General features: G+C 42.5%; 1 protein-coding gene across 7 annotated transcripts in view; it reads left to right on the forward strand.

Annotated features, from left to right (window-relative positions):
- The window catches only part of TEX26 (testis expressed 26), a 41900-nt gene extending 27942 nt beyond the window's left edge, over positions 1-13958 (forward strand). For 5 of the 7 annotated variants that reach the window (XM_054446591.2, XM_054446590.2, XM_054446596.2 and 2 more), the window contains 3 exons: positions 5163-5339; positions 7820-7981; positions 13788-13958. In XM_054446591.2, the coding sequence (XP_054302566.1) occupies positions 5163-5339; positions 7820-7981; positions 13788-13849 (401 nt within the window). In that variant the 3' untranslated portion in view covers positions 13850-13958. The remainder of the gene's footprint in view (positions 1-5162; positions 5340-7819; positions 7982-13787) is intronic. The other 2 variants (XM_054446593.2, XM_054446594.2) reach the window with 1 other exon arrangement.
- Positions 13959-14249: the final 291 nt, after the last annotated feature.

Here is a 14249-nt window from a genome sequence, read left to right on the forward strand (position 1 = left end):
TTATTTGTGGATCAGTCTCTCCAGAGAGGTAATTCTGACTGCTGGCATTCTGAGAGCAGGATTGGAGAAGCAAGGGGTTGGGATCTTCCTGGCTGGTGTGCAGACTTTCACTGACCCCTCTTTTTTCAATCAAGCATCTCACTCCACTCACCTTTTACCGTGCCTGGTGTCCCTCAGTCCAGAGCTTCTTTGGTTCAGTTTTGCAGAGAATAAACTTCTGGTTAGGAAGGAATAGTCATATGACTATGCGGGGTTATGAAGGTGATCCGGGAAGCCACTTGGTATTCAAGCTTTCAGCCAAGCCTCTGTGTTCAGCCCTGAGCCTCGCTCCCTGCCTTCCACTGTACCTGTTACCTTTGAGCCTGCAAGTGTTCTGTAGTGTGGGTTACCTAGTTCACTTCTTTGCTATTCCCCTCTGCAATCATCTAGGCTTCAGCTTCCTCTACTTTGCTCAATCAGTTGCTGCATCTACATTTGCTTTCCATTTTCTAAAAAATGTGTTAACATTTCTAATCTACGATCATTTTGATGGAGTTTGGGGACAGAGGAGTCCTAACTGCAGGGATACAATCCACTGAGTTTAATGGGAAGCTTACCCTTTGACTTTTCAACCCCTTCCAACCTGGTGTCTGCCCCCACCATTCACTGAACTGCTCCTTTCAAGGTCTGCAATGACCTTCAATGGAGATTTTTCCATTTGCATCTTACCCAACTTTTGAGCATCATTTAACTGTGGATTCTGCTCTCTCTCTCAGACCACTGTTCTTGCATTTCTGTGTTGCCACACACTCCCAGTTTCCCCCTACTTTTTTCACTCCTTCTCTCTGGTCATTTTCCTGTTTGGCCTCTAACTATTAGAGTTTCTGATTCCTTTAAAGAACAACTATTCTGAGAACCTCCACATTTGTATCTCTTCCCAAACCTCTCCTCAGACCCTCAGTTTCCTATATTGGGTGCTGAGTAAAAGCCTCATGAGCATTCCAACTCATCTCCTTCCCCCAGCAGCCGATCTTCCTGCATTATCCATAGGTTCCCTCCAATTCTTTCACCACCTGGCAGCTAGAGAAGCTTTCCCAGTGAGCTTTTCCAGTTTTGTGTCCTCTAACCCGCTGTCCATAAGACAGCCATCATGAGTCTCCACATGTGCAAACTGATGTCACTTTATGGATTAAAACCCTTCAGTGAATTTTCATTGTCCTCAGGATAAAAGCTAAATGCCTTACATGAGTCCTGTACAATCTGGTCCTGGCCGCCATGCTGCCTCCTCCCTTGTCAGCCCCCACCCTCGTGACCTTGCCAGCCGTCCCAACTCACAGCCTCCGCATACCTCCATGCCTTGTGGGCTTGTGCTGGTGGCACACATTGCTTCCTCCCTGTGGAGCAGGTCTCCCTTCCTTCTCAGCTTCTGTCTACCCATAATTTAAGTCTGGTTGTAGGCCTCGTCTCTCTTTTGGAAGACTTCTTTGATCCTCCACCTTTGGGTTGTTGGCCTTCCCATGTGTTTTAACAGCCATGGTTCTTACTTCTTTTGTAGGACTTATGATATTGCAATAATCTAAGCTTCTGAAGCACAAGGGCCATGTCTTAGCTTTTTATCCTCATTATGGAATTAAGGTAAATGACTGAGGAGCACTGAAAGGTGCTGCTTTTCACAGTCAGGCTTAGAGAACGTGGCTTTGATGAATCAGAGCAGCTGATAGACAGCAGAGCTAGTTCCCTCTTGGCTATAGGTTATGTGTCAATGGTCCTAATGGGTTTTTTTGTTTTGTTTTGTTTTGAGACGGAATCTCACTCTGTCACCCAGGCTGGAGTGCAGTGGCCTGATCTTGGCTCACTGCAAGCTCTGCCTCCCGGGTTCATGCCATTCTCCTGCCTGAGCCTCCCGAGTACCTGGGACTACAGGCACCTGCCACCATGCCCAGCTAACTTTTTTTTTTTTTTTGTATTTTTAGTAGAGACAGGGTTTCTCAGTGTTAGCCAGGATGGTCTCGATCTCCCGACCTCGTGATCCACCCGCCTCAGACTCCCAAAGTGCTGGCATTGCAGGCATGAGCCACCGTGCCCGGCTGGTCCTAATAGTTTTGAATGGTCCTTGCTGAAGACTTACTTTTGGTTTGGGCCTTTCTGCAGATGCCATACCTAATCTTAAATGGGTCAGTTTCTTTCTTTGGGCTAAACCATTCCAGTTTTACTCCAGTGGAAAAGAAACCCAGGGGAGCTGAGCTCCTGAGGAACAGGACCCCTGGGGGGAGGAGTCCTTGGGTCAGGTTAGCTCTAACTCATGGTTATTGTTTTTGTCCATAATTCAGCACAAATATGGGGGTTTTAGGTGTTGCTTAGGTCCCTTTTTATCAGGAACCTGTCTTCCAAATAACACGTGAAGCTCGTTAACACAACATTTTATAAAGACAACAAAAGCCTCAGTTTAAAAGAACTAAGCCCATGCTATGGAATGAACAATATATAGTTTACTAGGATTTACCTTAAGCATAGCTTGATCACATAGGCAGTCACCAGAGTGTACTTCAGATATTAATTGCTAATCCATAGCAATTATGTTTCCAGGTTTTTTGGTGTGTGTGTTCACTCATTAACTTAGTAAATAATGAGTTCTATCACTGTGATAAGTACTGAGGATCAATGAAGAGTGAGACTCTTTGTATTCTGCAAAACTCTTCCCAGGTGATTCTGATGTCTTATTTCCATGTGAGATCTACAGTTCCAAGTGTTATGGTTGTAAGGCTCACCACATTCCCTGTTCATTCTATAGATATTTAAGTCTAGGTCCTGGCTTTTGCCTTTTCTGAGTCTTCATCTCCAGTGATTCCACCTCTATGCCAGTCCATCATTGTTCATGTGGAACGAACGTTCCAGACTCTTCACAGCCTGGCCCCAGCTTGCCTCTCCTGTTTCACCCTCAGCTCCCCCTCCCTGCCCTGCATGCCCCACCCTTCTGTGAGCCAGGCCAAGTTTCACAAACACACTATGCACTCTTTGCTTCTGTATTGACCGGTTGTCAAAGCTCCTTACTGTGACTGCCTTTTAGTCTTTGTCATCCTCCTCTTCCTCCAACACAACCCCTCATACTCTCTCTGGGCTCCTGTAGCACCCTATTAAAAGCTCTGAGTCAGTAATTCTTAAGCACATGGGCGGTTTGTTTTCACAATCTAAGTGCCTGGGGCTCACTTCTGGAGGTTCTCAATGTCTGGAATGAGGGTCGGCAGATGTATTTTGAGAGACCCTGCCCAGGTGATTCTGATGTCATATTTCCATGTGAGATCCACAGTTCCAAATGTTATGGTTGCAAGACTTACCACATTCCCTACCTGTTTGTTCTGTAGATATCTTTGTATTCACACTAATTGTCTTAAGGTAGAACGATGACTTAATTATGTATAACCTTGGCAAATAGCACAGAACTGTTATAGGAACTGAAAACATTTACTATCGAATGGTAGCTCTAGGGAAGAGATATAGATAAAAGCATCAAGTATTTCAGTGGAAATTGGTTTTTGCTTATAAAGCTTCTAGTGAAAAAGCCAAGTGTCTTAGTCTGTTTTGTATAGCTTTGATAAAATATGTGAGACTGGGTAATCTATAATGAAATAAATTTATATGTTTCATGGTTCTGGAGGCTGGGAAGCCAAGAGCATAGTGCTGGCACCTTGCAAGAGCCTTCTTGTGTCATCATCCCATGGTAGAAAATGGAAGGACAAGAGCGTGAAAGTGAGAGAGAGAAAGGAAGCCAAACTCACCCTTTTGTCAGGAACTCACTCTTGCAATAATTAGCCCACTCCCACAATAACAGCATTAATCCACTCATGAGGGCAGAGTGCCCATGACCCAAACACCTCCCATTAGGCCCCACCTCCCAACACTGTTGCATCAGGGATTAAGTTTGCTTTTGCAGGGACACATTCAAATCATAGCAGTAAGTTATAGATTGAAGTTACAGGAACAGTACCAGATGGTTTTCCAAAATATCTTAAGGGGTGCCCTGATTTTGAGCCCCACAAGTTCCTCCCCTCTATAACCTGTCTTCTGTATGGGCAGTTTATGAGGTCATTACGAGGGCTATTGAATACCCACGCCCTCTCCTCCTGAGTTATCTAAAGTAAGAGGCAACATGTACTGGAATCCTCTCCTCCTCTGCTGGTCTAGACAGAAATCATTTTTTAAAAATCAATATAAAAATGCTCTCAGGTGCCAGTAGATGCAGTTATGTATCCTTTGATATAAAATGTATACCAGTAGGTACCATTATAAATCATTTGATATACAATATATATTAGGATTTATTTTGAAAAGATCTATTGGAAAACTAATTTGGAAGATAATTGAGTTCAGTGTCAATAGTAATTTGCACTGTTTGGACATTGCTCATGAAACTCATGTTTTTGACATCTTTGTCTTTCTAAATAAAGATGGTGTTACATGATATGCCTCTGAACTAAGGCTTTGTAGCAAGAATCAGGAATGAACTCATTCTAAGTGAGATGGATTGTGACTCTTGCCTCTGTAATCTGATAATGTTTGCAACACTGGCTTCAGTGCTTCATAGATATTGAATGAATATGTTTTAGCAGAGATATTTCAAAGAAATAACAGTGGTGCTATCCACTAATGCAGTGATGCCTAACCCTCCATCAGTAAGGGATAAGCTTCGAGTGTTTTTTTTTCCAGGTAATGGGTGTGATATACACCACCCCATCTAAGACTGCCAGATTAAGCAAATAAAACTATGGGATGCCCAGTTAAATTCAAATAATGATATGCAGTAAATAGCAAGTATTCACACTAAAAAAGTTATTATTTATCTGAAATTCAAATTTAATTGGGCATCCCCTGTTTTATATGGCAACCCTGGCCCTATCCAAAATCTCTCTGACACCCACCTCTGCCGCAGGGACCAGACAGACCCAGTGGAGTGACCAGTGTCTTCTGTGCCCACTGAGCAGACTCGTGACATAAAAATATATTCACTAGAGACCACTTCTGATCATTTGAGCATATACTTCCAGTGACTGATAAAGCAGAAAGTTATTTCTCCATTGAAGTGTTCATACAGAGCACATTGACCGGACCTCTAAATACAACAAGAGTGGGTTTAGCTACTTTGTTCACAAGGAGTAACTTTTCATTCCATTTCCATTCCACCCCAGCTCAGAAGAGTAAGAAAAGTTCTCACTTGTCTCTGGAATGGAAAAAGTTACTTCCCCAACCTCCAGACACTGAATTCCGAAGGAATTACCAAATTCCAGCTAAAATTCCTGAGCTTCAAGATTTCAGTTTCAAATATGGATGCTACTCAAGCTTGCCCATTGCTTCTCAGGGTCTAGGTGAGTACAGCTGCAGTGAGTACAGCTGCAGTTTCTTTTTCTTTTTCTCTTTTTTTTTTGAGACAGAGTTTTGCTCTTGTCGCCCAGGCTGGAGTGCAGTGGCACAATCTCGGCTCACTGCGATCTCCACTTCCTGGGTTCAAGCGATTCTCCTGCCTCAGCCTCCCGAGTAGCTGGGATTACAGGCACGCACCACCACGCCCAGCTAATTTTTTTGTATTTTTAGTAGAGATGGGGTTTTGCCATGTTGGCCAGGCTGGCCTCAAACTCCTGATGTCAGGTGATCCACCTGCCTCGGCCTCCCAAAGTGCTAGGGTTACAGGCTGGGGTTATAGGCGTGAGCCCAGCCCAGCTGCGGTTTCTAAAACAATCTCATAGATCCTAATCCCTGGCTCCAAAACTTCTCAACACAGAGGGCACTGGCAGCCCGTTTTGGTAATAGTCATGGAGAAAGCCAGAGATCCTGGCATGAAATCAGAACCTCGTCGCTGTGGCTCCCAACCTGGAACCCAGTGAGCCAGTATATTTCAGAAGATGACTGACTGCTTAGGCCAAGAAATGAGTATTATCCCTGCTGGGGAGGGGCAGTGGTTGAGATTAGGGGATACTTCCTCCTCCTAAAAAATGAGAGGGAAGGATGTAGTTGCTGTTAAGTGACAGAAAGTGATGAGGCGGGAATCCAATTTAGTCTCAATTTTCTACTGGAAGTGTATCCACATGTGCATCCCTTGAAAGTTTTTAAAAATTCCGTGACCAAGCCACCTCCACCTCCAAGCTACTAGTTAAGCAGAAAACTTGGTGTCAGTCTGAGACATGATTCATTCCTGGCATGGGGTTGGGATCAAGTAGCACTTGAGACAATAATCACAGAATTGACGCTTAGCACCTTGGGGTTAGAAGGTGGCCTAGAAATTACCTCGTCCAGAGCCTCATGTGTGTGAATCTTCCTGACTCCATCCTTGCCAAGAGGTGACAGTGCCCCTGCATATCCACTTCAGGGTAGCCCCATCCGCCTTCGTTGTCCAATGCTCCAACTGTGTAGAAGTTGTAGCAGCTGTAATATTCCTTGCTAAACTTCTAGCCACAGGTTCCACTTCTTCCCATGGATGTTAATTATTATAAATCTATTACTCTACAAAAACCTTGTCATATGCCTTCTAAGTCTTCTCTTTTCTGGTTAAAGCATTTCCAGGCCCTACAAACACTCTTCTCAGGGTGCAGTGTCAAATCCTCTCACCAGTTTGGTTCCTCCATTTGGCCAATGCCCCCTTAAAGGGGATCCCTGGAGCTGGAAGGTGTTCTTAAGGTTTAAGAGGATTGGGCAGGTTACATCGTGATTTTATTATTTTTTTCATGATAGTTTCTGGAATATCAGAACTCACATTAAATGAGCAATATTCATAATCAAATACAAGTGATTTGGGTGTTGCCTGCACCTCAGACCCCCATTAGTCCAAATGGACAATGAGCGATGACTGTAAACACCATCATTCTTCTAAAATGCTCATCCGAAGATGCCTAGGTCCCTGGAGGGAGGTCCCTTACTGTGCCATCCCAAATGTGCACAGGAGATGTTCTGAAAGAAGAAGCTTCTATGAGGACCTTCGTTTATTAAGCAGGCAGTGAATGTCACCATCATAGTGGCCAAGGGCAAACTTCCTCTTTACCCTCTGAAGGTTTGCTGAAAAATCAACTGACAAAAAGCAGATTAAAAGGAGAAAAGGCATATAAATTTGTTAACATACATAGGAGTCCAGCAAAATATAAGAACTCAAAGAAATGACGGGAGGGTTGATGCTTTTATATCATCTTGAGGTTACAGAAAGAGCTGGCTAAACATGTTATGGGAGGGGGAGAAGAGGAGGCCTGGCTAGCAAAGGTGGTCTTGTTCAGTGGTAGCAGCCCCCAGAGAGAATGATGGTAAAGGTTTCTTTTAGACCTATGAAGTCCGATCTTAGTTAATCTTTCTTAGATCCAGACAAGGGAAGGCCTTGGAAAGCCAGGCTTCATCAGCGCAGATTCCCTATGGATGCAGGTCACCCCATTCTCAAAGACAACTTTGCAGGACTACTTCTGTCTGCAGGCCTTCTCAACAGCCATCTCAAAGTATATCAAAGATGTGTAATTTGGGGAGAAATATTTCAGTTTCTTCACCATCATAACACACTGACCTGCATAAGAGTCAAATTCAGGGAAAACTTCTCTTCTGAAAGTGATGGTCAAACTCACCCTTCTGGTCATTGTCTCCCATCACTGCCACTTCCAGCAGCAACAGGATGGAAGTCCCTATAGCTCTGCTCAGCCCTGGTCATTGGAAGAATTGGTTTAATACAGAGCCTTAGTGTCCAGCATCATGAAGGATGCTGCCTAAGCTCAAAGCTGGGCTGGGGGCTGTCAGGGTCATTTTCAAACAATAAGGGCAAGACTGGTGTGCTTGGGTGCCAGCCTCCAGACCTCTCCTCCCCTGTGTATTTCTATAGTGCCTTCTGTACTGCACAGCTACCTGAGGAACCAAAAGCACACGAAGAAACAGACCACATACCAAAGTGACTATGACAAAACCTACCCAGATTTCTTAATGCTTTTAAACTCATTTACTTCCTCTCAAGTCAAAGAGTATCTTCAGAGTCTTTCCTACAAAGGTAAGATGAGGTCTTATTTCACACACTTACAGATCACAATACATTGCTTTTGCCAAATAGAAACTGTTCCAAGTTCTAGCCACTGGAGTTGAATGCCCACAAAAATGAAAACATTGCCTCAAAAAAAAAAAAAAAAAAAGAAAATCTCATAGTGTTGTGCAAACCTCAATCCACTGAAAAGACATTTTCCTTTAAGAAGGCCCCAGTGACTATATCCCCACTTAATAAAAAAGAGACATACAGCTTTTCACTCATTTCTGATCTCATTTTGCCTGTGGAAGAATTGCTCCAGGATGATTCCTCTTTTTCTTAGAGCTAATTGATTTCTCCTTTGGGTGTTTGTACAGTCACGTTGTTTTGCTGTATTTTGTCTAATCTTTATTTTCTGTTTGCTGGTACATTTTTGTGACAAGCTTTTTAAGGTACAGGAAAATCTCTATATATCACTCACTCAAGGAGAGCAAATGCCATTGATGTGGCTTCACTCCATATGACAAAAGACTTATCCTAGTTTGCAGCCAAGTGACTGGAATTGATTTGGGAGCATCTTAGGTGCAACTGATTAGTCTGAGAGTGTGTAAAATGTGAACTCAGAGAATAAGAGAGCTTGAGGAGAGGAAACTGAGCTCTTCCTGCAGCTGCCTCTTAGCATCCTACGTGAGGGATCACACACCCCCTATTCCTCCTCATTTGTGAGTACATCACCCAATGCAGATGTAAAAATTTATATAAAATATATTCATATGCCAACTAAACTAATGTATCACATACATTTATAAAGCATACAAACTGTTACAGAAGGAAGTAAAAATCAAATATCAATAAAAGTCTAATATTTATTCCTATACCCAGCTGATCATTTTCTGTACCCCATTTTGTGCTCTAGGCTATTTGGGGGGTACTAACTTATTGTGTGCCCTGTGATGAGGTTGGGACTTCCACCGGCCATGTGGGATCCCTCCAAGGGCTCTGTGTCTCTTGTCTGACTCTCTTGGGCCTCCAGGTGCTGTCCCCAGCCACAATCAGAAGAACTTGCACCTCTGAAATCCTTGCTGAAACCCTCATTTTTGGGATCTCCTGCCCTAAGAAAGACTGAAAACCTACCGTAGTCAAGGCTGACAGGGAGGGGTGTGTGTGTGTGTTGGGAGAAAGGAAGTATTTTCCACTGTCACACATTGAGGGCTGAGAGCCTAAAGACCCTTCTAAGAACTTGAATGCTGGGTTTCAGGGAGGTACAAGAAGCAGGTGTTTCCCTCCTATTGAGACAGGAGTATATGTTTTCTGTTGAGAGAAAGGAACATGGAGGGAGTATGATGCCTCCCTGCTCTCCACAGATGCCTCTGGGCCAGTCTGGCACCTCAGAAGAAAACCAAGAGGCTCCTAAGGGTCCGCTGGCTCAGTCTTCCCAGAGTTCCCAGCCAAAGCTCTGCAGCAAGCTCAAGTCAGCCTGACTGTTCTTGCTCTCAATTTTGTATATAAAATTATTCTCTGCATTTTACAAGGAGCTCTTTTTACCTCTAGGATCCACATCTGTTGGACCCTGTAGAAAGAGGATTTTTGTCTTCCCTAAGCAGATTCTCCCCTCTGCCCAGGGACTTGCAATGCAGATGCAGCTGTCATTTCTCTGCCCCCATGGAAACCATGGTGGCTGCAGGCACCGCTGTCTCTTACTGTGTGTCAGGTGCAATCCAAGCCTTAGTGGCGCCCCTGAGGGTGAACTAGGGACTCCTCAAAGTGCTCTGGCAGTCTCAGATCTACATTCTCCAAGATACCGGAGTAAGCTGATCTTTCAGGTAAACACTCTGTCCACCTAATGGGGCTTTCCTCCCCAGACAGGTGAGGTAGACCTGTTAGCTAACAAGGTAACTTAGAATAAGCTAGGGTTTTGTTTCTTCTTAGCTCTTCTGCTTTCCTGGTTCCCTCAGGGCGGCACCAGGGGCAGGTGCCTGAAGGGTCATGCCCCAGAGCTTTGCTCTTTGGGGCTGCCTTGGGCTGATGCAGGATCTGCTTCCCATGGATTTTCGCTCCTCTTTCCAAGCTCTGCTGTAGAATGGCCCACTCATCAATGCCAGCTTTATTAGAAGCTGAAAAACAAATGGAAGGTTCCCTCTGAATTCTTGTGCCCAAAACCTCTTGTCATTTTCTAGTGTCAGGGATGGCACTGATGCTTTTCAGCTGGTGAATATCACAGCAGAGCTTTTGTAGCTGAGTACATATGCAGATAATTTAAGAACCTGGCAGATATGTTAGGCAGAATTATTATCAACTCAGCTTAAATTATTTTACAGGATTGTCTCTCATAGGTTGTAGGCTCTGATGGAATAGAAGCCTAGAACAGATACATTTTAAAAGAGAGAGAGAAAGAGATAGAGAGAGAAAGGGAAAAGGCCAGGCTTGTTCTTAAGTAATGGACCAAGTTGGGTGGGAGGTGGGGGTGTGGGAGAGAGATGGTGTGTGTTGGAGGGTGAAACACAGAGAAGAGAAAACTCCAATATGACAAAAACTAAAGCTGTGAAAGCATAAAGGAGAGAGAGCTGAAGGCAAACTTTTCATTTCCACTAACTCTGTGTGTCACCACTATTTGGTATTCAGTTTATTTATAACTTGAGGAGGTTGAACTAGTTATTTTTAGTGACTATTCTACTTTCAAAATTGTTTTAATCTCTGATTCTGCTTCAGACCACTCAAAAGCTTACTCATTGGGCAACTGTTTCCAATTGGTAAAGACTGTGTCATCAGTCCACTTGTCCCCCAGTTGAAAGGTAAAATGATCTGATACCCAGTTTTCTGTGAATTTGCTCAGCTATGGCTCCCTCCCCATCTCTTCCCCCAACTGAAACTCCCACAAATGGCCATGTAAAAGGCATTTCTTCCTAGCCTGTGATTCAATATTAAGAATCAATGTATTTACTCAATAAATGCTCAGTTGATACAAAGATAAATAAGGAATCCTTCTTCTAAGGGAACTCATTATCTGGTATGGGAGATAGACACATAGTTAAAATGTCACCAGTTCTGTAATCAAAGTAATCTTCGGGTACGGTAGCAGCCTGTGAGGGGTACTCCCAACCCTGTGGATGGACAGGAGATGAGGAAAGGCTGCCTGGAGGAGGGGTCCTATAAGTCTTAAAGATGAATCTGCATAGTAAGGAGAAGCAGGACCATTCCTGGCAGAAGCAACAGCGTAAACAAAATCACAAGGAAATGAATTTGCATCTATACATAATAAAGATTGGTATCATTTGACTTACAACTGGTAGCCTTTTTGAACAGTTAAATTGACATGAAATTTTACACACTCATCCTTTTTACTAATTCATGCAAAACTTGGTGAACCACGTATGTATACCTCTGGCATCAGAAGAAAGGATTTTTTTCTTATTTTAATATAAATTCTTTGCTATAAATTCTTTGGCAACAAAGACAATGCTTAAAATGCTTAAAATCAGAAAGACTGACAATAGCAAATATCAGTGAGAGGAAGCAGTCAGAACCCCATACAGCATTGGTGGGAATAATAAAGAATAAATAATACAATCACTTTGTTGTTGTTTTGTGTTTTGTTTTTGTTTTTGTTTTTGAGACAGAATCTCCCTCTGTCACCCAGGCTGGAGTGCAGTGGCGCTATCTTGGCTCACTGCAATGTCTGCCTTGAGGATTCAAGCAATTCTCATGCCTCAGCTTCCCAAGCAGCTGGGATTACAGGTGTGCACCACCACGCCCAGCTAATTTTTTTTTATTTTTAGTAGAGGCAGGGTTTTGCCATGTTGGTCAGGCTGGTCTCAAACTTCTGGCCTCAAGTGATCCACCTGCCTTGGCCTTCCAAAGTGCTGGAATTACAGGCATGAGCCACTGTGCCCAGCCATCAAAGAGAACAATCAAAGAGTACATCAAAGAGTACAATCGCTTTGGAAACAGGTCTGGCAGCTTCTGCTGAAGATAAACATATACCTACTCCATGACCCAGAAATTCCACTTCTGGGTATTTGCCTGAGAGAAAGAAAACCATATGTCCACAAAAGGACATGTACAAGAATGTTTATAACCACTTTATTCTTAATAGCCTCAAACTGGATGCAACCCAAATCTCCATCAGTAGGAAAATAGATAAATTGTGATATATTCACATAATGAAATACCACTTAATAAAAAGAAATTAGTTATTGATATATACAACAAAACGTATGAACCTCAAAAACATGCAGAATGAAAGAAGCCAGACACAAAAGAATACCTTCTGTGTGATTTCATTTATTTGAAGGTCTACAACCGGGAAAACCTAGCTTTGATGAAAGAAACCAGAACAGTGGCTGTCTTGAAGTAGGGAGTGTTGACTGGGAAGGCGCATGAAGGGTCTTCTGGGATGGAAGGAATGATCTATATCATCCTGTGGTCTTGGGTTACAGTAATGCATGTGTCACTTCATCAAACTGTACACAAAAGATTAGTGAATTTCACTTTATGAAAAGCATAGCCAACTAAAAAAATACTGGAGACAAGGTATGGAGTAGGGTAGGGATGCTTCAAAATTAAACATGAAATCACAAAAACAAATAAATGAAGACGTAATTGGAGAGAAAACAGGAACAAACACACACACACTCACACACACACACACACGCACACACAGACATCCCTGATCTATGGGCCCCCACTGGCATTTGTGACACTGAGCAGGATAAAATGAACATTGAATATGAGCATGACATCACTTGCATTTTCACTCCTTTTTGGTTTTGGCTGCACAGGTGATAACTGCTGGGAGTGAATAAAGTTTTACAGCTCCACTCTGTACCATTAAAGATATATATGATTAGGGGCTGGGTGCAGTGGCTCCTGCCTGTAATCCCAGCACTTTGGGAGGCCGAGGCGGGTGGATCACTTGAGGTCAGGAGTCTGGGATTATACTAAAAGTACAAAAATTAGCTGGGCATGGTGGTGCATGCCTGTAATCCCAGCTACTTAGGAGGCTGAGGGAGGAGAATTGCTTGAACCTGGGAGGCAGAGGTTGCAGTGAGCCGAGATCGTACCACTGCCCTCCAGCCTGGGCAATAGAGTGAGCCTCCATCTTAAAAAAAAAAATATATATATATATATATATATATATATACATATATAATTAGGAGTAGGGAATCATGGATGTTCAGAACCAGACAAGACTCCTTAATGTTACAGATCATGAAATGGAGGCCAGGGAGGGGGAGTTGAAGGGCCTTCCCAAGGTCAAACAGTTACCATTCAAGGACAGCAAAGCTTACCAGTATCGGTGGGTACAAAAACAGCCTTGGCTTCTATGAAAATTTTGGAACAATAATTTCTATTATCATCACTGTTTATTACTATGCACCCAGTAATAAAGGGATAAGACAACCATTTATTGTTTTTGATGGGCCAGGCACTGTCTGGGTGCTTCACACACAGTGTCCCTAATCTATTCCAACGTCTGTGCGCGACAAGTACGGCTACCTGTATTCAAAGATGAGGAACTGAGGAAGTGAAGAGGTTAAATCATTTGCTAACAACTGCCAGCACAGAACTAAAACTTAAGCCCGTTTCATTCTGAAATTTGTGTTCTGTCCAGTAAGTTTGCTAATCCCTTGAATATTAAGTTTACTCTTCTTAATCAATAATTACACAACTGGGCCTGTTTAGGTATTAGGTATAATAGCCTGCTATTATTTTGGTCTTATGAAATTTGTGTATTTAGTAATATTATCAGATATTTTCTTCCTTCCTAGAATTTCTCAATTTAGCATTTAAATACTTACATGGAAATTTTCATCCTGTTTTTCTTCATATTTTTCAGATAGACAAATTATTGATCGCTTTATTCGTACTCACTGTGACACTAACAAAAAGAAGAAATGAAAAGGGAAAATAGTACAAATGAAGAAAATCTGAAAATCAATGGAAGCACGAGGACATTCCTAGTCATTTTCTCAATTATCAAGGAAAAATAAGATGCAAATAGCTTCAAGTATGTTGTGATAGTCATGAATTTGTGTCTTTTGCTTCCCTTTATTTTTAAACAATAAAATTAAGGCTACAAAATTTCCCCTGAACATAGCTTTAGCTGTATCCAATAGGTTTTGATACAGTGTTTTTTTTCTTTTCCCTTTTGGATACTTAATTTGTAGTTTCAATTTTGATTTCTCTTGTGAACTAGGAATTATGTGGAAGAGATTTCTTAATGTCCCAGTAATTAGAGACTTAAGAAATCATTTTATTGCCTTATCTCTTCTTTGAATGAATGAAAGTTTAAAAATCT

Source organism: Pongo pygmaeus, chromosome 14 (assembly GCF_028885625.2).
Source record: "Pongo pygmaeus isolate AG05252 chromosome 14, NHGRI_mPonPyg2-v2.0_pri, whole genome shotgun sequence".
Lineage (NCBI taxonomy): Eukaryota > Metazoa > Chordata > Mammalia > Primates > Hominidae > Pongo > Pongo pygmaeus.